Source organism: Lasioglossum baleicum, chromosome 2, assembly GCF_051020765.1.
Source record: "Lasioglossum baleicum chromosome 2, iyLasBale1, whole genome shotgun sequence".
Lineage (NCBI taxonomy): Eukaryota > Metazoa > Arthropoda > Insecta > Hymenoptera > Halictidae > Lasioglossum > Lasioglossum baleicum.
Genome location: NC_134930.1, coordinates 14,062,593 through 14,086,586, shown reverse-complemented (window position 1 = coordinate 14,086,586; position 23,994 = coordinate 14,062,593). Strand labels below are relative to the sequence as shown.

Below are 23,994 nucleotides of genomic sequence, written 5' to 3'. Positions count from 1 at the left end.
TGGGTGCTATTAGAAAGTATTGCTCGCCTGTATATAAAAAGAAGCAACAGCGCCTAATCATCATCAACTATTTCAGCCTCAAGTAAACTAGATTCAAGTTAGGTAGGGCATCCTATCCAAGCTCCTCATCACTTTCACAACTGCGTCCATATAAAAAAAACAATAGCACCTAATCATCATCCACTATTTCAGCCTCAAACTAGATTCAAGTTAGGTAGGACACCCTATCCAAGCTCCTAGTAATTAGGATACCTTACTCATGTTTCTACAGCCGTTTCTATAAAAGACAAGCGACAGTGCCCAACAACGTTCCTAAAAATTTCAGCCCCAAATAAACGAGATGCTGCAAGCATTTGCCGCAAACTCCCGCTCGCAGGCAGCGAAGCGACGCAACAGGAGCGTGTCTGAGAGCGCTGGAGGGATGGACGCATCCCCAACGAATCGGGTCCGTCGTTTGTCAGGCGGATCCAGCACAGTGACACTGCCAACGACCTCGAGCTCGGAGAGCAGCAGCCAACCAGGTGCACAGAAGTCTCGCGTGGACTCGGTGAATCTGTCCCAGTTCCGTAACCGTGCCGGTTCGTTCGGCTCGGGTCGTCTCGGTCATTCCAGACGGCGAAACGAGGTATCCTGTTCCTCGAGCAGCCAACGGGACCTTAGCAAGCAGCAACCACGTAGCAGACAGAACTCCGGCTCGTTTACTCGCCCGCAGGAGGTGAGCAAGACGCAGAACAACACTGCCAGGCAGCCCGGCAAACCCGAGCAGAGCAAATCGTCCTCATCGTCCTCGTCGTCCTCGTCATCCTCGTTGTCGGCGACGATGAAAAGCAGCGCCGAGACTGTCGCAACGTCCACCGACCAGAAGTGATCCTCCTCGGCCGGGAAGGGTAAGTGCAGAGGCACTTGCCCGATCGCTGACACGGACAAGCGCGTCCCGCCCCTCTCGGGATGATAGGACGCATTCGTTCCAGCTCTGAGAAAGAACCGCTAACGAATCACAACTACCAGCGCCAAAAATCGGGTACACGGTGTACGTACCCCCTGGCGCCGGGATACAGCACAAAACTCTGTCTCTCATTGTACATAGAAACGAATCGTGGGAAAAAACATGAACGTGTCGGACGCGCGCGCGATGCTGAAGAACGACTGTTATCGGATGAGTCGCTCAACTGTACCGCCGTGATTTTACTCGTAAACATCTCGAACGAAAGTTGTTAGACATTAATCGGTACATGTAATATGATCATTAGTATTTTTTTCATATTTCACTTTGTTGTCGGGATACGAGGGTGACCTTGTGTTATTCTTTCATTATGCGTAATATTTGAATATGTGATATGAAAGGGTATCGAATGCCGAGTAAAAAAGTTACTGATATTCTCTTAATACTTTTTTACTCGGCATTCAACATTCTTCGAATCACATATTTAAATGTCACATATTGTGATATATCAAGAGATAAAAAATGAATGATCACAGTGCATGTCTAATTTAATATATAGGAACTTTTGTTTCAAACTTTTCGTTATACGACGAGTAGGTTAGAGTAAATTCAGGTGGTACAGTTAAGTGACTCGCCCTGTATAGAACGATTTTACTGTCGTCTGGACAAGACGTCAGACTAGGGAGGTTCAGCTCTGTTCTTACGGTAGCCCATTAAGGTTGCATCTACCGATATTGTATGGCTATGCTCTTGCTTAGAATACAGTAATGTCTCGATCTATATATGTCCGGTTCGAATTAATCTTCCGATCGGCTCTTCGAGTATCAAAAATGTGAGATTACGGGTAAACTGCGGCTCTTGATGCGGAATAAAATTTGTACGCATCAATTGCAGGAAAAGGAAGTTGCATAGAAATTTGTTTCTTGAGTTAATAATTTAAATTATTTGAAAATTGCCTACATTTTCTTAGATTCTTCTAATACCTTTACTGTTGTATATTTCACCTACGCATTGTTGCCATAAATGCATAAATCCGCAGTTTAGTGATAACCTTCGAGAGTCCTGTCAAGGTCACAGTCAAATTTTTTGGTTTTTACCGTACTATGGTTTCTATCGTGTATTTTTTTATCTGGCGTCGATACCATAAAGCACTACTTAAACTTGTGTTTTGCGTAAACCTTTATTGTTAATGTTTCCCTTTATAGTCTGAAACGTTTCTCTGTTTTCTTAATATTTACGGAAATAATCGCGTGTGTATATCGAAACTGGACATGCTGCGCGTGAGAACTTAGGGACCGAAATGTCACTTATGTGAGACAAAAAATGATAGCGACTGAAAAGCATGGACACAAACATTCACAGCTTTTTGATCCGTGGCCGAAACATTACCATCAACTACTTGTGATTTTATTCAGAAAAATGTCACAAACGCCTTCGAAGTTTCATAAACAAATAATGTTCGTTGGATTAGTATTATTTCACTGATGTATCTAATCCCATCAGGGCCCTTCGAGAACTGTACCCCGGATTAATGCTTTGCAAGTATGGTACACGACGTCTTTTCACAAGTACATCGAGACATTACTGTATGCACTGAATCATACTGCGCTCGGTCTGTAGCGGATAACAGAGGGGCCAGGTGAACCTGCGAATAAGGTGATTAGGCACACTGTGCCACGTGTTCGACGAATAGCGCGCTCGCTCAACGCTGATGTCGCTTCTAGTCCAAATTATCGGTAGCAATGTTCATTTCCAAAGCAGCCAACTATTCCAATTTGAACGATGTTTCAGTTATTAAAAACTACATAATTTTACCATTATAACTATTCACAACAGTTTTCAAGCTTGTCAGTCTTTTCTTGATTCTCACCGCAAACTCTGTGTTCATGTTTTTAAACAATGGCCGATTAGAAAAATCCGCGTCCACTAATTTTATAAGATCCGCTAGCCCAGTGGCAGCCTTAAACTTTTACGAAACATTTTACATACGAAAATTTAGCAAAATACACGATAATATTCTACCCATTGGATATCTATCGATTGAAATATTCTTCTGAAGAAGAAATTATCGGACTACGTTAAAAACAATGGAATTCGAAAATCGTCGACGTTCAAAAATGGGATAGAACTGCGCAGTGTACAAATATTTTTCTAGCCACCACAACACACTAATCTCCCCCGTCGAATCTGGGAAACAGCAATTGTACGCGACCGATGTATAACTTGTACAAAATGTCGAATTGATTAGAACAGCACTCTTGGAATCGAAAAAAAGGAAGATGCTCTGCTCGTGGCCCGGTGCACAATCATTGTATTTTAGAGGAGCCGTGGCTTCAGGTATTATAGTGTTCGTCTCGCAATTGACATTATTGACAGCGTTGCAGATAAAAAAGGTAGAGAAATATATCCTGAAACAACGAAGCTCGGAGATGTACAGAAATAAAACGTTTCAGGGAAAGAAATTCTGTTGGTCTCTCCGCTAGCAACAGGAACGCAACAAACATATTAACGCGTTTGTCTTGGTTCACCTGTTAACAATTTTACGGAGATCAAATTGTATACTATTGCAAGCTATTAATTTTTACTGTACCATATACATAGAATAGAATTTCGCGAGAAGGGATTAATTGATTTCTTAAAATGCCCGATTTTTACCAGTGATCTACAAAAATTTATGTGAAAATCCTCGACGAATATAAAACTACATATCTGTATTTGTTTTATAAGAAAATTTGAGCATTTCCGATTATCTGTATCTGAATTTTACGATGATATAAAAAGGACAAGAGCATTTATAAGTTTAGTAAACAAAATTCTCTTAAAAATGTCGTTTTAGTTTTAATGTTCACCTCGATAAAAATTTACAATCACATTTTGGTTGAATATATGCGGTGGCACAGTGCTTGACAGTTAACAGGTGAACGACTGGATTTTTTAAAAAAAGTTCGAGGTAAAGTTGACAAAAAGTTCTCGAAAAAGTGAGAGGAGATTTTGGGACTCGATCGAGGATCGAGGGAGAGGAAGGAGGATATTCGGTTTTTAAGGATAATTAGGAGTTACGATTAAGCGTACGGTTAGAGATACGATTAGGGTAGTGATTCTCTGTCGGCGGGGGTGGAAATTTTAAAAACTACTATAATCATACTTAAGAAACAGCTAAGGTTAGGCCGACCGTACTAATTTAAGCGAGCATTAAACTAAATATTTGATTCAGCAGGGGAGTGAAAAACTTTTCGAAACACGAATGGCTGGCTCATTCACACGTAGCGCGCACACACCGTACTATTCTCGACTCTTTCTTTTTTTTTTGTTCCCGCGATACCGCCATTGTTTGTTAACACAAGACGACGTCTGGAATACTTGTTAGATCTGTTCTTGCTTCTCTGTCTTTCTTTCTTCATTCTTTCGTTTTCCTTTTCTATCTCTCTCTCTGTTCTTTCTGTTTTTTTTTCTTTTTAATGTACTAGTCACGCGTTGAGTCAAAAGTCAACGGCGAGAGTCATCGGAAATCCCGAAATTGTTACTCCTCTGAATTCTCTTCTTTTGCAACCCACGTATTTTGTAATATTTTGCGCAACGTCCCTCTCCCCTCTCCAGAAAAAGCAACTGTAAGAGATGCTCTTGTTTGTTTAAATTATCTGTAACAAAATTGTATTTCTGTTGATAAAAAAAAATATCATTTGTTTTACATTATCTACACGCGTTGCGAGGCTCGAAGCGCGTTCATTTTATTTTTCGAGGGACTCATTTTGGGCTTTAGAATGAGAGGTTTATTTTTAAACAATTTTTCTCGTTGCTCCACGCTAGAGGTTTTCCTTCGACTTTTAAGTCTGAAGAAGGGTTGACTAATTTTCGTGTAATTGTTTGCTGTATTTATTTAGTGGGGATCTTTCTGGGACCCTTGGGTCACTTGTGACCCTAGAGGAATTTTCTGTATACTAATCTTTCGCTGCTACAGTCAGCCACGAAAGTTTACTAGATCTTTGAGTTTTAAATATTGGAGAAGATTTTGGACATTGTTAGTTAGAATTAGACAGATTCTGGAAAAACGATTTTTTTCACAAGGAGGCAAGGCCATGAGATTTACTTTATCGTTAGGAGACTCATACTTGTTATCGTAATTATTACTGTCACTTTAATAATACATTTTACTCATTTTAATGTATCACTCACTATTTATAAATTCTCTTTGATTCCTAGTTGCATTTATGATTTTTTTATTGTAAGATTATTATAAAACGAGTAGAAATGAAGTAATTGATTCAGAAACCGTCTAATTTTGACCAACAAACGAATGAATGTTTATAAAACATCGAGAATCGATTTGAAGTGAAATCAACTTAATTTTGATTGCAGTTTTCAATTGTGCGTAGTTATTTTCGAGTTTCTTCTCCTAATCGTCTTCCCTCGGATTCTCAAACAGCTTAGGTCTCCCTTGAACCCGTTGGATCAGACCACAGGCGATTTTTGCTTCGTTTAATTTATTCAATCCTATGCCCTATAATATTTACAATTAAATATGTATGTTATTAACTGACTATCTTCATATAAAATGAAACTGTTCTCAATTATCAAAAACAGTAGCTAAATAAAAATTTATTTCCTTTAATAACTTTGATAACTTGAAAGTAGTATAATTCTTAAATTCTTTAATTCTTTTAATCTTTGTACTTGCTCATTTTTCTTTTACATCAAAATAACGTACGCTAGATAAAAATGTCCTCTTTTTTTTTAAAACATTATTAATGATATTTAACCACCGTAAAACAAACAGTAGGGCAAGGGATTAAATTTGTTGATACTCATCGACCGAATTTTGCAAGATTCACAGCAATAATCTGTGACACCGAGTCACGAAACCACCTGAGCCGCCATTTCCTTCAACGCTTATTATTAATAAGTTAATAATAAGTTATTAACTTCGAATCTTCATAAACGAGGTATTGGAACTGGAACTACCTAGAACCAAACATGACTGACATTACTCTACAAAAAGAACAAAATTGTATTCACTCAAACGTTCTACAATCTTTATTAAAATATATGCTCAAATTTAATTAATGTAACCATCTCTGGAAGGACAAAATAGTTACTTCTCGAACCGTTCTATACCACATAAATAATAATGTTACCCATAGATGACCAACATGGCATTCAACGTGTTGAAAAGAGATGATCACAGTAATTCCAGTGTCAACAAACTCGTCAATGTAGGCTGTGTCCCTAAAATTCGAACAAACACGGACACACACTTCCGAAGCAATAGTGTCGCTCTGCCACAACGTTCTCCGCGCTTGATGCTGCGGGAGAATCGACTAAAAACCTACTCACGATTTCTTTTCAACCGTCAGAGTTAGCAAGAAGAGTTTGAAGATATAGAGAAGAGCGTCGAACGGACGAAGATCAGTTAGCACAAAGTGACAGAGCGAGCGTGACAGTGTGATACAGAGAGAAAGAGAGTATGGGAGTGAACGAACGTAAACATAAACGAGCTGTACATAAACGTGATCGCGACACGTTCGCAACGTTCGAATTTAGTTTAGAAACTAACCCAGCGAAGAAAAACCCAATTACCAGCTAAACAAAAAAAAAAGAGTGAAAAACGATTAGGCTTAGTCGAGCTAAGTTAGACCTAAAGAAGAGAGTTCTCGGTTCTAGCCGAGAGTCGATCGTCCGAGCCGGAGGATCCAAGCGCTTCCGGTTTCGAAAATCGCGTGATTTCTTTGTAAAATCAGTCGCTCGTGAAAATTCAGGGTTTGTTGAACATTGAGCCTAAATCTGACGGATGCATCGTGGATGAAGACACCACATCGTGGACTCTCGAAAGGGCTGTTCCTGGGCATTTAAACTCCGTCACCCCTGCTCCATATTCTAAACGAAACACGTTCTTATTAATTATTAAATGCTCATCGTTAGACTGTGGATTTTCATGCTGCGCCCACAACAGAAAGAGGGATGTCATTTTTAAAGCGGTAAAGAAATTCAAAGAATTTTCGAACGTATATTATCAGACATTTTCAACTCGTTCAAGAAGAGAAATTTTAATATGACCTCTGCCTCTTGCAGTTGATGCATAAATTTTCACTTTGCATAAGGATCCACAGTTCATTGATCAGCGCAGGGTGCGAAAGAAGATTGTATAGTTCCGTGTCCTTCGTCCACGATGGAATTTCTTTGACCTTGGAACTTTCCGGATATACTGCAAGCAACCAAACTCTTCTGACATATTGTACAGTCTTTCTGTGTTCGAACAATGTTGACGTACGATATTACGGCATTGTTGCTAAGATTGCAGACGAAAGTTGTACAATGTGGGGTTGGTTTGTTGAAATTGATTGGGAAAACGTAAAATTCCGATCGACATGTCTTCTCCTCCGGCGAACGACGATCTTGTAGCATAATACTGTAAATAGTTTCTACCGGAAGTCCTTTTAGGAAGGAGATGAAATCGCGCTATACATAATATGCGTTATTATATGGTTACTTATATACCGGCGCTTGGTGGGAGACGTACAGTGACCTTGAAAAGTCCTTCCTTGATTATTGTAGTCACAGTGACCTCTCGGTGACCTTCGAACATCGTTTGATGAATTTTACCGTCGATAATCGACGGACATTCAAAAAAAGTGGACTGAACGAAAAATTCGTGTTTTGTTTACAAAATGGCGTTATAATCTGTTTAATTTGTCAGCGAGTTTTATAAAACATCGTCTGATATTAGAAGGTATGGCTCATTACAGAGTAATGAGAGCTAATGGAAGTTTGATTTCTATAATAATAGTGTAGCCATAATTGATGAAGCAAATAATGGCCTGGATTTCAACAAGAAAGAATTCAAGGAGAAATTTTTTCCGTGTTGTAGTTCTAAAATTTTGATATTTATTTGATATTCGAGAAGAATATTCAGTAACTCGCATATTTCGTTCGCTAGAGAGAGAGAAACGTACAGCTATAAAATAATTATTACAAATTATTCCTAATATTATTATTTTTAATAATGGTAATAGCGATATTCATAATAATAATAATATGTGTGTATATCTACTGTTATCATTAAATACTATATATAAATTATTATCAATTATTTTAAACTGTACGTTAAAATTAAGAAGAATCACAAGAAAGTGTTGAAAATGGAGGAACAAATGAATTAACAATAGCAACAATTTTGGCACTTGATTTTTTAAGATTATGCGAACGATTCGTGAGGTACTGTCGCTCCCCTTGCTAACGTTGCATCAGAGACGCTATGAGACTTTATCAAACGTATCGCCGGGATAAAGATATCCTTTTGTTGAGGCTAGAAATGAGATGCTATGGAGAGCGAAAGCACGAGACGTTACCGAGTAGTGAACACTGTTTCCTATTCGCTGACGCTATGGCTACGTCACGTGAATGAAAAAGAAAGGATATTATCGATGAAGATCATAATAATACGTTATGGACAATGAGATGTTAAGGGAGAAAAATATCTATTTTCCCTTGCGTAGTTTCGGTCGTGCGAATAACGACTAATATATATTTGTGTCAAGTTGAAAAACGGGACACTAAGGAGTACGCGCGACGTTAAGAGAGGAAAACGTCTTTTTTCTCAACGTAATTATAAATCGTCAGGTTTTAGCGTTGGATTAACAACTAATGTTTGTGTTAAGTTGAAAATTGAGACGCTAAAGATGCGTGACGCTAAGGGGGGAAACGACCCTTCCCTTCCGTACAATTCTAAATAGCCAATTTTGAGTGTAGAAACGAATGATTCTGCGCTCAGTTGAAATCCATGACGATACAGGGAAGAAAGATGCGAGACGTTAACGAGGGAAAACTGCGACAGTCGCAAGTAACCGATTTTAATTGCCATTTCGAACAATTATTGATCACAGTCCATTTACGATTTCGTTTGCACGATTCAAGAGACGAGACGATACGGAGGTCGCTGTTCCCGTTCCACCAAGCTCGTTCTCGCGCATCCGCGACGATGTATATAAGTACAGCATTAACGTTAACGACTATTAATTTTACACATAAGGCTTATACTAAATATACACTCACGTGGGTGGGGGGATAAACCGGTGGAAGATAACGGGGTTTGAGAAAAAAATGTACGAAAAAAAAGAAGCGTTTCCTATAAGATACACTTTGTACACGAGGATCGAGCCTTTTCACCGTTTTACATTTACTTATCCTCCTCGTATTTATGACTGATCGCTTGTGTTCGGTGTATCTTTGTTTTTTTCTTCTTGTCGTTTAAGCTCGTTTTGTTTGTTTTCTTTCTTTTTTTTTAGTTGTAACATCGTTTCGAAGAAAATTATTAAACGAAAAAAAAAAAAGAAACACGAGAAAGGTGTTGTTGATGGGATGAATGTGGGTGGAGGACTTTGGCGACGACGACACCTGTAAACGTCTAAAGCCGCGTTTCCACCGGAGAATGTTCGAGCACAGTTCACAGTTACCAGTCAGTCATTTTTTGAGAATAGAACGAAAATGCTGATCAAAGAGAGAGTAGGAAAACGGAAATTTTCGAGGAGGAAATGCGGTGTTAATCTTGGATTTTCTGAACGCGTGACGTCGCTGTGTTCTGCGATCTACATACTTATGTTTCATTCGTATGCGTCTATAATGGTGTATAAATCGAGAAATGCGCAGCTGCACGACGCGGTTCGGGAATCACGGTTTTAGACGAGACAGCCGATCCGAGCTGACTAATTCTCATTGGTCCTCACCTTGTTCGCCTTTTTTAACGATATGTCATTGGTCCACCGAAGAGAATGGTTTCGAAGAGATGAGAGAGAGAGAGGGAGAGCGTTTGATCCTGTCGCGAGGCAAATTCGAATCGCACTATTTTTCTAATTGGTTTTTCACAGCGTGTGTCGATCGTAGTTTACGACTTGATCTCTTTTTTACGGCGAAACCTATTATACCGCGTAGCGTAGCTCTGAGAGAGGACCGGACACGGATACTTATCCCGAACGGTGGAAAAATACACACGCTCATACACACACACGTGCGATACACTACCGTAGACTGATCTTTCTGTACTAATAATCCGCGAGAACACACACTGAAACCGTCTGATTCGCGTTCTAGTCGGCGAGCGAGCGTTGATTGGTTCTTTAACGTCGGGAATGAAAATAATCGACGCTTGACTTTCGAGTCGTCCGAAAAAGGGCCGGCCGTTCGTTTTTCGGACGGCGATGCTGCGGGATTTGCCGGCGGTCGACGACATTTTCGTTGGTGAAATCGGAAACAGTGAAGGGGAAAGGGGAAATTTTCGTTCGTACGACAGTGCCTTCGACTAAAACTCACTCCGAGACTCGTCAGTTTGCTCCTTTTGGTGCCACCGATTCCGATACCGGTTGAACGGTCCGCTCGTTTCGTTGGAAACGGGGTTTGAACCCTTTCACGTCTGATCTGTTAAATTGTTTGGATAGACAAACGATAGTCTAGAATGTCTAGATAGTCAACAATCATTTGCGTAAGGCAAGAGTGTGATGGTTTTGGCCCTTGAGGGTGTTCTGGATTGCCCCCAGGAGCAAAGATCTGAAATGAATGACAAAAGAAGGGAAATGTTGAATTCTGCTGTGATTGAAAGTAATGGAACAGATAAGATACTCTCAGGTTAGATACGAGCAATAACTTCTTGGCCCCTGCGGGTATTCTAGATTTGCCCCTAGAGGAGCGACGATTTTAAATGATTAATATAAGCGCAAGAAAAGATTCAATTTTGCTGTGATCTAACGTAGTAAATCATACAGAAAACTCTTACGACAGATATGAGCAATAAACTATTTTAAGTTTCGCCCTAGGGTGCTCTGGATTGCTCCCATAGACAATATTAACCAAATAAGATTTTCGAAGCTGATTATTAAGGATTTTTTGCTATCAATACAACTTGAATATAGCAAGAATATACAAATTATTTAGACATGCATAGATTATTATGGTTATTACTGCTGATTGCTCCGGAAGCGTTCCGAATTGCCCTCAGGGGAAATGTTAGTTAGAATTAAACCTCTGCAAAATCATAAAAAAAATGGAAAAATCATTTGATTCAGTCAGTGAGAAATGAGCTCTTGGCCCTCAGAGTGCTCTGGATTGCCCTTAAGGGCAACGGCTCAGAGCAAATGACATCACATAATCAGAAACAAAGGGAATACTATTACACATTCGTAACAAAAATGCAGTACTAACAGGAAAAAACAAATATGATGTTAAAGAGATAAAACTATATCACTAACTTGCTTCCTGTGTCCAGTATGACTCGTGTGGGCGTGGCTTCGTCGCTCTCGGCGATGTCAGACCAGTGCCCCACAGGGCAATCTGCTACTAAGCCCAAAATCTAGCCAAATAACGATAATTAAATACGATAATTAACCTAGATTAGTTGTTATTGTTGACAGTTCACAGTCACTTGTTAGATAAAAAGTAAGTTGATAAATACGATACAGTGAGTGATAATGCCGTGTTAACAATGTTCAACGTGTTCTTTTGTAAAAGATTACAATTTTCACAAATTTTTGAACGCGATCAAGGTGTGTTCACAATTTTCAAACAGAGCCAAAGAGCCACAATAATTGTGTTAAAAAATAAACGAGAGAAGGTTTAATAAAGATTAACGAATCTTATGAAAATGAATCATAAAATTCAACTCAAAAATATTAATCACTGTACAAAGAAATAGGATCTCCAAAGTAAAGAATTATATTTGGTATAGAATTTGTTAAAATTGAAGCAAATTTCTTATTTACTATAAGTAACAATTTAATGATTATTTAAATGACGATCGGAAAAAATGACTGAAAGAAAATGATAAATCAGAAGAAAAACGTGAAAGGGTTCGAGATCGACAAAGAGCTGTGTGTGCCAGATCCGTCGAAAATCAAGCGATCGATTGTACAACGGCTGCTCGACCATAATCACCGTAACCATATCCGGGCTTTTCGTTCGAGGAACTATGGCCGGCGTATTTTTTCAGATTTAGCTACGAAAAACCGCATACACCGTATATAAAATAGCGGAGGATTTTTCTTACTCTGGTCCGATCGAATAAATAAAAATGACGATCATTTTGCATCAAGGAAATCGAATACGAAATAAATAAATAATAAATAAATAATAACCTGCTCCGTCGAGTAAGCCTCGGCCTTGTACATACGATATACATACTTAACTCGTAAGATTACTATATATTTATATACATATACATATACATAAAATTCTATATGTATATGTATACATATATATATGAAAATATTAAAAAAAATATAGGAGAGAGATGAAGGGTATGCGTGAGACGAGGATGCGTGAGTTTACGCGTGCGTGCGAAAGAGAAAGTAAAATAAAACAAAAAAAGAAGTAAAATATACAGACATATATATAAATCTATATATATATACATACATATATATATATATTATTTACATAATTGTAGCTGTAATGCATCGCCTAGGGACGTAACGAGATATTAAGGGGGTGAGATGAAGAATATGGGACGATGTCGAGGGTGGTGTGCGAGTGATTCTCCGAAGCCTGTACGCGTAGGAAGGTTGTATCGTTTATGAATGTATAAAATAAAAAAGAAGAAAAAGGACAAAAAAACCAAACTGCAAAAGAACGCACCGGTGAGACTATTCTTGTAACCCTCGTCCACAATGTCCAACTCCTTTCTGTCTCTCCAACATTTATACAATACTAATGTAACATATATGTAGGTACTTACAAATTTTTCAGAATTTTCTGTTCCTTCGTCAGATTCACTTCACTAGACAGTTGAGAAATGTTGTCGGCGAAAACCGTGTCGGTGATTTCCATGGGACCCCTTTTAGAAATACCCACCAATCCAGAGGTGTAGATTCACCCCTATGAATTATTGTTAATGAATTAACGCTTCGATCAGACAAAGACCAAATGAATGGACAATTTGATTAGATCAATTCTCTGCCTGCGAACTGTTAATATAACACTGTCGATGCTCGTGTCACTGTTTACTTAGGCCACCGGTTTCCCCGCTGACTTCTCGATTTCTAACGCGAGCCAGTAGGCAGATTAGGGTGATTAGGGGGACCGGTATGGTAAGCCGAGATGAGAATGAGCTGCTTGTTTTGTCCGTGGAAGAAATCGATATATCGGGGGAAAGTGTTTCCCCAGAAATTGCCTAACTTTCAACCCTTATCTCAAGAGAATATTCTAGCGTGACAGGTGTTTTTGTTCGGCTTCTTTGAAAAAGCGAATGCAGCTAGACTTCAATAATTAATTTAGTTACATCGTTAACCTCTTCTCGAGCTGAAATTATTTATTATTTTATGTGGACAATGTAATGGAAATAAGATATTATATTAAAAAGTAACCTACTTGATTGAAACGTCACTCATCAAACGGATAAACTATTGGGTTGGCAAGAAAGTAATTTCGGTATTTTAAGGGTGAAATAAAAACCCAATTCTTTTTGTTCAATGTTCTTTTCTTCACAATTCCGCGCTCATCAAACTTTCTGGTCCTTATCGGCAAAAAATTGATCCAAGTGCGATTTCACCTCATCATCATTAGTGAAAGTTCATTGCTTGAATACAAAAATTGGGTTTATTTCACCTCACAATACCGAAATTACTTTCTTGCCAACCCAATAATTATTTGATTAATAAAATTAGTAGCAGTCAGAATCAATTGAATAATTCTCCGAGGAATGTATTCTTAATTGTTTAAAAAATCCTCGTCCACAAAGGGTTAACGTAAATTCGTCAATTTGTGCAAGTGGCTCCATTAATTTGATCACTTCCTGTATTTACCTATTAACATTGAAAAATGTTTGAGATTGCCCCCAGGGAGGGACGAAGGTTCACTCGCGCAATGCGATTATTGCAACATTGGCAAACAGTGGGAATCCGACGACGTCATTAAGAACTACGGTTGCAACGGTTTCAAGGGCTGCAAGTGCAGCCGCAACACGTGCTTAACAGCGCCCTTGGGACACGTCCTCCCTTCCGTGGGAAAGCTACCCTCGTATTTTCACGGTCAAGTATCCAAAAAGGGCTACCGATTAACAACTCGGCCAATTGAACGAGTCGGTGTCTCGGAATCTCACAACTTCTCCGAGTTGGCTTCTTCTTTTTTTCTTTCGTTTTATGAAAAAAAACCTCTTGGCAATTAGCCGGTGTAATCGGAAAGATCATACGTTCGAAAGGAGACGGTGCTTTCATGTTCGCCGCCTGGAAATTTCAGCTTACTATGTATAACCACTCGAGGCTTTAAACACTTTGACGTTGATCCTGGAAAGACTAACGAAAGAATAACCAAAATTATTCGTACACGTAACCATTTATTTCCGAAATCGTTTCGTGTAAACGAAACATGGAAACATTTTCGCAAACGATCGATCACCGACATTAAATTGCATTTCAACAAGAACTATTTTTATTGCCTCGGAAAATAAATAATGCACGACAAAGAAATAAACTCCTTGTAGCTCCTGTATATTGCGATAAACGCATGCATACGTTTATAATGTTTATAAAGTTTATAAAGAAATTAGCTGGATGATATATTGAACAGTAAAAATTTAAGAGTAATTTTAACGTTGTTTTTAATACAACAAAATCGTTGAGGAATGAAATCAATATTTATTTTATCCCTGACTGTCTCAATGAATGCAGAACATTTTTATTATGCAGAAAGATCCGTAGTCTAGTAATCGCATTAAATGAATTTCGTAATAACATTTACTCAAACCCGCATCCACAACGCATTTAAGGGTACCATCGACGCGAGACCAGAAAGACGCATTTGGTAATTGTGTGAAAGTCGATGGCAGGTCGTGATTGCGTAAATTGGGGTGTCTCTGTCTCGGTGGTAGTGGTAGTGGTAGTGGTAGTGGCAGTGACGGTGGAAGGAAAAAGGGAATGGACACCCCGCAGAGTGGACGTGTGGTCGACATCTGCGAGCCCACCGTTTTTCCGCAATGGAAACGCGTTCGAAAGGCACTCGTTGTCTTTCCGCGTCCCCTCTTAGCTTCATTCGAGGCAGAATAAGTTATTTATACCCTCGACAGTCCTTTTTTTCCACGCGTTATTAGCATACACAATGATCTGCGGACCCGGACCGTGGAAGAACGGCGAAAATTGTACACCGTTACCGGATTCATAGTAAATTTATGGCGTACCGTTAAGAACCGTAAGGACCGCAAGGGGTTGGCGGTGTCCTTGTTACTGATGCAGACTTTCCCCGAATCACTAAACAGTTACACAGATGTTGACCACCCTTCCACTTTTCTTTCTTCGCAAACTCCACGTTTTACAGAAATTGCATATGGAGTCCAGTTTTCGTAGAAATCTGCTAGTTTTCAATGAACAGGATGGAAGGGTGATTTAGGATCTGCTTTTTAGCTCGGAGTAACCCTCTGGAAATGTTACAACGGTTCAAGGTTCTTAACCCAGTGCTAGGACAGTATGATGTCTTAGGAACAGAATAACTAATTAAATTTATAACATTGCATCCTTGCGACAAAGATGACACGAGTCAAAAAACCTGATTTTTGAATTGTTACCATTAATGGATCCATTAATGATTAATATTAACTTAACTTCATTGTGTAGCTGTCAGGTGACATTTGTGTCGTTCAACAACAAAATAACAATTCGAAATATATAAACGTCACAAGTCAAAATGGTTGTTTTTAAAGGGTCGCACGGTTAAAGTAACAAAAGTGACGTTATTATTCTTTACTTCAAGATTATATTCTGTTTGAAAATAGCTTTTGACGCCTCTACAATATTCTGTTATGTTAGGAACAGTTTTTCGCTGTTTCTGAAAAACGTAGTTTTTTCACTTGTGTGATTTTTGTCGCTATAGGGTGCGATATGTTGAATTCCAATCAAGATGAAATTCTTCGACCAATGAGATTAATTCAATTCATAAGATACTGAATCCAACAGATCAATTCGTAGCATACTGAAATTAATTTAACTCATGACATACTAAATTCAAATCAATTCATGATATGTTGAATTGAAATCGAGATATAGTTTGTTGACCAATAAAATTAATTCAATTCAAAGAAAAATTTCATATTCCAATAGACCTGTTTAATTTCATCTGAAAAATAAGAAATCGGATGATAAGGTAAAATATTTAAATAAAATCGCGTTAACCTTGTAATGATAAATTCTCTCCAGTTCCACACTTTTCACATGATTTAACGGTTATGAATGTCATTAATATTATCGCGACACAAGTTTAACTCTCGCGGTTTCCGGCGTCGTCGGGGAGCTACATATAGTTCACTATCAATCCTATGACTAGGGTTAAAACAGGCTGCTGGGAATATTCCCAGCCGTCAAAGGGATTCGCCCTAAAACTGTGGCGATCCCGAGGGACTTTTCGGGGATAACCTGCCGCATAAATAGCACGAGTCGGCACCTGTTTTCCGGTGTTCCGGTTTGTTCGAGACACGTTCACGTCCGTCGCAATTGATCTTATTCCAGTACAAAGGAAAAATTCATAAAATAGTACAATTTAATTTCATAGTGTTAGAAAAGCCTATTTATTGAGAAAAATAAAAATGATCAATTCATCGAACGCTTTGGTAAAATTTAAACAAATGGCAGAAGCTGTAATGTCGGGTGAATGGTTCAAATGTGTTAAATTGTTTTACCAATTCAGCGAATGCCTTGGTAAAATTTAAATAAATGGCGAAAGATGTAATTTCTGGTGAAAGGTTGAAAAATGCGATAAATGGTTGGATACTTTACTTTCTCCAGTAAGAAGCCTCCATTGGCGCCAGCCATTGATTTACGAGTTTTCTTCGGCTTTCGTGCGCGTAGACGGAAAAAAGAGAAAGAAAGAAAGATGGAATAATCGCTGACGTAGGTAGCCGAAAGCTTTGGTCCCTCATCTGCAACCACTTGAACCTTTTTTATAGGTGGCTCTTCGTATTTCACACTCGAACAAGCCACCCGACTTGTTGCGCGCTTTCTTCTGGCCACTCGGTTTCGATTTCCGCGAACCTTATCCTGTATGAAGGTTTGCAAAACACGTCTCTCTTAGTTAGAAACTTGATGTGTATCTCACATCGACCACAGACTACAATCTCCAACTAATCTTCTTTACACCTCGGGGTACTATCTCTCTTCACAAGATCTCGAAATAAACTGATCGAAACGATGGAGGTACTGGAAGATCAATTCAGGTCTCTTCAAACAAATTTCTTTAATTTAGTAAGACTTTTCTTTAATTTTTACTGAACAGTACAAAGAATAGAAGAGTTTCGTTTAGAGAGATTCGTTTAGAAGAGTTAATAAATATCAATAAATCCAACTCTACGTGTTGACAACTAATATTTTTTACTTCTCCAGGCTTTCAAAAATCTAAACAAATTCTGAAATACCTATTGAAATCGCAATTTTAAATTCCTTGGAACATCAAATGTGCCTAATTATGAAATAAGTGAAGTAAGTAGCGTCTTCTATCTTCGGGATATTTAGACTTTTGTGTTTGATTTAGTAAAAAAGATATTTTACCATGACAGCATACAATATATAATTTTTCACTTTGTTATATAATTACTGGTAGAATCGAACAACCCAATTAATAACAAGCGAAAGGATTAATTTACTTGGTATTTTTCAATGGTCAAAAATAAATATCGAGAAGGGAATTAAAATTACAGTTATTCAGAATCCACGTGTTTGTCGGATAACGAACCGTGTTTCCTTCATCGTGAAACTTTCTCGAGCCCCAATTGGCAGAGGATCTTGGCTGGGTGCATTGTGCTGCGTCCTACAGAAGATCCAGAGGATCTAGCGGATCCATACGCTAAGAGAGGCTAACAGAGGACAGATAGAGGATAGAGGAGCGCGCACAGATGCAGAGCATTGTGTCCCAAGCCTCAAGTTACAGTTTATTGCGTCGGTTGTCCTGCACGGTGGCGCGCGACACGTTACGTTTCACCGACAGAGTGTGGGAGAGAAAGAGAGAGAGCAGAAACATCAACGATGAGGGAGGTCGGCGCCAGTTCTTCTCCTTGTCCCCGATATCTCGCAAAAACAGGTCGGGACATCGGGATCGGTGTCCTAGAAATCGGAGAACCTAGACTGGGAATCCAAATTTTAGTGTCTTTCGTAATTCGAGACGGTGAACGGAAGCGAGCGATCAACCGGATGCGCGATTTACATTTTTTGTCATTCTACTCCCTGTATCTTGACTTCTTTTTGTTGTTCAAGTAAGAACAATTTGAAAAATGCGCCCAGAATAATATTAACCCCTCATCTTCTTCATAGCTACAATCATTGAGGGACGTCTTTTTTCAAGACAATTATTGGACATACGAGACTGAATGTGATCATGAATTGATTTCAATTCAGTATGTCATGAATTGAATTAATTTCAGTATAATAAGAATTGAATTAATTACATTGGTCGACAAATTATACCTTGATTTCCATTCAACATATTATGAATTGATTTGAATTTAGTTGTAATATGAATTGAATTAATTTCAGTATGCTATGAATTCAATTAATTTCGTTGGTCGACTTGAATTGAATTGATTTTATTGGTCGACTTTTACCATAACTTCAAATTCAACATATTACGAATTGAATTGATTTCATTGGTCGACTTTTATCTTGATTTCCATTCAACATATTATGAATTGATTTGAATTTAGTATGTATTAAATTGAATTAATTTCACTATGTCATGAATTCAATTAATTTCATTGGTCGACAAATTATATCTTGATTTCAATTTAATATATTATGAATTGAATTGATTTTATTGGTAGACTTTTACCATGATTTCAATTCGACATATTATGAATTGAATTAATTGAATTGATCGACTTTCATCTGGATTTTAATTCGACATATTGTGAATTGACTAAATTACATAATCTGTTCCATTCTGAACTTTTCCTCCAGTTCATAGCAGTGGATATTAATTTTAATGTGGCAGTATTATTTGACAGAGCTAAAAATCGAAATATACTTGGCGAACCGTGTAACAATAACAATATGCGACAGGTAGGTTGGCGAATTGTTTTCTTTGAGCATTTGCGGCAGAATGAAGCCGCGCCATTTTGAGAGGGACGAGCAAGGAAGAGTCGGAAAGGAGCGAGAGAAGAAAAAGGGAAAGAAAAGAAGAAGCCTGCCGAGTAGGAAAAGAAGTCCTTGGTTACGCCCTCCGTTTCGGGTTACTTGCGACGAGATCGTCGCGTCGCGTCGCGACGGTGGGCGTCGATCGGTAGGATCTCTTACATTACTTACACGAAACCCGATACAGATTTTTTACACGGCTAAACGTTACGCAAACTGTTTTTACCAGGACTTCTTGCCTTCTCTCGATTTAGAATCAATTCTCTATAGCTGTTCGGCGGGAATTTAGTAAAATTTTTATTCATTTTGTATCTACAAAGGCTGTTCCCACTGAAAATAGGAATTTATTTGGTACCGCTTTCTTCAAATATAAATTTATATTTATTTCTTTTTGGGCATATATGTTATAACAAAATATAATCTAATACAATTTTTATTTATCTCGTATCTACAAAGCTGTTTCAACTAGAAGTAGGATTTTATTTGGTACCACTTTCTCAAAATATAAATTCATCAAGAATTATTAACACTAAACCTACCGAACACTAAAAGCGATTAAAATGTTCTGCCTTACAAAAATGACAAGGCTCTGTCTATTGAGAGTTTGAGCAATTTTTATTACAGTATGTACTTGGATAAAGAAGTTTATCGAATCAATTTCCATGTAAGCAACTTCATAATTTCAATAATTCTAAGATGAAAAATATAAAACCGACCTTTTAACCGGCAGTGGTAGGTTTAATGTTGAACAAACTTATTTCTTTGGGTATTCATGTTGTAATAAAAATGGCTGAAAATGTGTATAGACACATTCTTGTTATTTTTATAAAGTAATATAAAATAGTCACTTTTAGTGTAAACCTAGTGTTAACGACGATGCTTCCGTAAACCTGTACGCAATATGTATATCGGCTCGCTATCAATCCACGGATGAAGGATAGCAGATCACCTAGGATCTAGAGGAATTTCGTAGCAACGGGTCGCCCGGCATATCAAAGAGAAGAAATTAGTCGTCTTTAGAAGTGGCTGTCCGATCGCGCGGCGTTTCTCTTTGACAGTGTCTCCGAGGTCTGTCAAGAAGTTTCGTTTCTGCCAGAGACTGGCAGCCCGCCACTCGACCGATCACTTTCTTCGCTATCTGCCAGAAGAACCAGATGAAAAAATCGACGGGGAAAAACGGGAACGGTAAGAGGTAAGCGCCGGGCGAAATCCCGGAAAAACAGAGAACACCCCTGAGGAATTTCTCCTTATCCCGAAAATCACGTGTACGTATGATCCTGTATAATTACTAGATTATAGATTGATTTTTTGTTGGAGCACTTGTCGATCAAATCGGTGATGTATTTTTTTCTGGGTGACGTTAATGTGAACGATAACAAAATAATTACTCGTGTCTGGCGACGTTCGAGCATGAAACCAGACGCCTCTCGTTATCACGAATTTTTTCCTCGTTTTGCTTTTTTTTCGATCCACTATTTTTCTCCAGGTTCGTAATGTATTTTATGGCCGCGTGAGACGCATTCAATTAGCGTTCTTCGATTGAACGCTGCCGTCGCGTCGCGTCGTCCGATAGTTAATCATAAATCTTACGTGTTCGGAAACATCGCTATAGTATATGTAACCTCTATTATCCGCATAATAGAACAAAACAATCTTTATTGATTCGTACAATTAATGTTGTGTTGGCGAATTGGGAAAGAAACAAATTTCTTAGAATCAACCCTTCCATTTTGTCACAGTTTCTCTGGGACACTCTGTTTAGGCTTAGTTAGATTGAATTGTTCAACCCTCCGTGTGTTGTGCCAGAGTCATTTTTTACCGGGAACATTCAAATTGTCATTCAAGTACTCAATTTGTAGCAATTAAACTAACTGAATAGTTGTTTTATTGAAGATATCGAAAATACTAATGTGTCTACACGAGATATCATCAAAAGCAAATTTTTAAAAATTATTAATTAGAGCTGTGAACGGTCCTAAGCATTGCCAATTATATAGCTGTAAAAATCGTCCGTTGTCCGAGGGTTAAAACACACGTAATCGGAAGAGAGTACTTGAAAAATAACGATCGCATATCAGCGCAGAGGACATGCGTGGTGCGGTTTCCCACAATTAGGGGTAGAAGCGATTAGAGGGTGATTAGAAGAAGGTGTTCTGGACTGCGTCCCAGCCCCCACCATCTTCAGATCCGCCGCGAAAGCAGTCGTCGCGGTGCGTGCGTCGGTTTTACACCCCTAACAGAGAGAAAGAGAGAGAGAAAGAGAGATGAGATTGAACGCGACGTCGGCGCACTGCTGCTGATACGGGGTTGGAAGCTGTTTCTCCCACCCCCATGAACTCTGCCATGCGACGCACGCTCCTGTGAGGCTTTTTTTATCCTATACTTGTGGAGCTGTCGCGATTATTACTTAATAGATGTCCTGATGCTCACAGACTTCCGGTGATAACCCTGACGAGATGGGAGTGGGCGGTCCTCTCTTAAGCGCCAGAATTTTTTTATTCTAATTTTCGAGCTCTTTCTGAGCGTAATTTGTTCATGTATATAGTATAGAGTAACTACAACTAACCAATTAATCATTTTTATGATTTCAATTGAAATAATCAGAAATTTAATTCCATCAGGAACGTTAGCTATTCAATTATTAGATTTTTTATAATAAAGTAATTAAGTCTAAATTTAATCCTAAATTTAATAAAAATTATTCCTATATAATTAAACTTTGTGCACCTAACCAATTAATCATTTTTATAATTTCAATTGAAATAATCAGAAATTTAATTCCATTAGAAATGTTAGTTTTTCGGTTATCAGATTTTTCATAATAATTTAATTCAATCTAAATTTAACCCTAAATTTAATAAAAATTATTCCTATATAATTAAATTTTGCGCACCTAGCCAATTAATCATTTTTATAATTACGATTGAAACAATTAGAAATTTAATTCTATCAGGAACGTTAGCTATTCGATTATCAGATTTTTCATAATAATTTAATTAAATCTATATTTAATAAAAATTATTCCTATATAATTAAATTTTATGCACCTAACCAATTAATCATTTTTATAATTACGATTGAAACAATTAGAAATTTAATTCTGTCAGGAACGTTAGCTATTCGATTATCAGATTTTTTATAATAATTGAATTAAATATAAAGTTGTTTTAATAAAAAATGTTCCTATAAAATTAAATTTTAATAATAATTTTATACAAAATTCTCTATTAGGTCCAGACATAAATAAGTTCCGATACGAACAATAGATTCTATCTAGCTGCATCGGAAGTTATTTGTGACTCGACCTAATAGTAATATTCAATGTAAAGAAAATATTCAATGAAACCTAAAATTCGTCTGACGTGAATAAAAATTGTGAATTGAGGACCAGTGGAAGTCAGAGAATGAATTCTAAATTCTGTAGGACACACTATCAATGTGCTAAGAGTTAAATAGATATCGATCCCAGGCAGCAAAGAATTTTGTCTCAGTTCATTCAACACAAAATTTCGCAAAGGTGACTCGTGATTTTTAGGAACAGTGTTCATTTTTACGAATTTGAAATGTCGGAAAGAGGAACTGGCAATTGACGCGGCATCGATGATTTTATTTTCGGTTTTCCGACGCACACACTCGTGTCTCCATCCTTTCTATAGAAGCTCCATTAATACTCGGTAACGCAATAAACTATATTTAGGGGGCGGCGTGGCGTATACGTAGTATGATTTGATATCTCCTGAAACGCCACATGGCCCCTCTGAATTTCTCTCTTCCTCTCTGTTCGCGGTCTGTCTCCGCGTTTCCCTTCTCTCTCTCTCCTTCTCTCTCTGTCTGTCTCTCTTTTACTCTCCTCGTGGTGGAAGCGCGCGCTCCACCATTTACTCGTGTAACTTCTGCTCCTCTCTGAGAGATTAACTTTTAACGACTATCGATCTCTTTCGGAACTGCGCCGGAACGCGTTTCGCCTAATTCTTTGCCCCCTGAATATCCGATACACTCGATCTTACAGCTTCCGAAATTTCTATGAACCTCTCGAGACAACGTCAAACTTTCTGTTACATGAAAATTCTGGAGCTACGAAGTGAGGCACGATTTTCAAAATTGTTAACTTACCTGGATCTTGTACAGATTTTCATATATTCTTCATTGTTTGTAGTGAAAATTAATAACACATTTGAAGTAAGAAACAATTTTCAAAATCTGGATTTATCTGGTTTCTGCACATACTTTTATACATTGTTGGTTTCTTGAAGTAAGAATTAGGTAATAAGACGTTTAAAGTAAGAGACAATTTTCAAAATGATGGCCTTACCTGGATCTTGCACATACTTTTATATATTCGAGATTGTTTGAAGTGAAAATTAAAAGAAGTTTGAAGTAAGAAACAATTTCCACGATCTGGATTTATCTGGTTTCTGCACATATTTTTATGTTTATGTATATTGTTGGTTTTTTGAAATAGCAATTAATAAGACGTTTGAAGTAAGAAGCAATTTTCAAAATTATGCACTTACCTGGATCTTGCACATATTATATATTCTTGATTGTTTCAAGTGAGAATTAATAAAACGTTTGAAGTTCTTACTCTTCTTATTGTTTCTTAACAATTTTCAAAATTATAAGAAACTGTAAGAAACAAATTGTAAGAAACAATTTTGAAAATCTGGCCTGACTTGGATGTAGCACTAAGGTGTCTATTTTTACAAAATTGTAGCTGCTCTCTGACGACTTGTCAAAATGGCGATGACTATTGTTGCTGGTTACTGGAGACTCTATTGTCTAACTTCGCGTTCTCAATTGGTAAAGAAGGGATAGAAAATTTTTTGAAACCAGGGAATAGTAGTGGCCCGGTGTTCGTGTTCGAAGGAAATGAAGAAAGACGGGAAGAGGAACCACGTGTCATCGCGTGGAAAATAAACAAATTCGTGCAGCCGCGCACCGATGGACCGCAGAACCCGTTGTTTACGTCTG

The 23,994-nt window shown here is 38.0% G+C and overlaps 1 protein-coding gene across 4 annotated transcripts in view; it reads left to right on the top strand.

The window, feature by feature from the left end:
* Positions 1 to 12,551, top strand: part of Larp (La related protein) — a 38,934-nt gene extending 26,383 nt beyond the window's left edge. For all 4 annotated transcript variants that reach the window (XM_076446150.1, XM_076446155.1, XM_076446162.1 and 1 more), the window contains exon 17: positions 326 to 12,551. In XM_076446150.1, coding sequence (XP_076302265.1) covers positions 326 to 868 — 543 coding nt within the window. In that variant the 3' untranslated portion in view covers positions 869 to 12,551. The remainder of the gene's footprint in view (positions 1 to 325) is intronic.
* Positions 12,552 to 23,994: the final 11,443 nt, after the last annotated feature.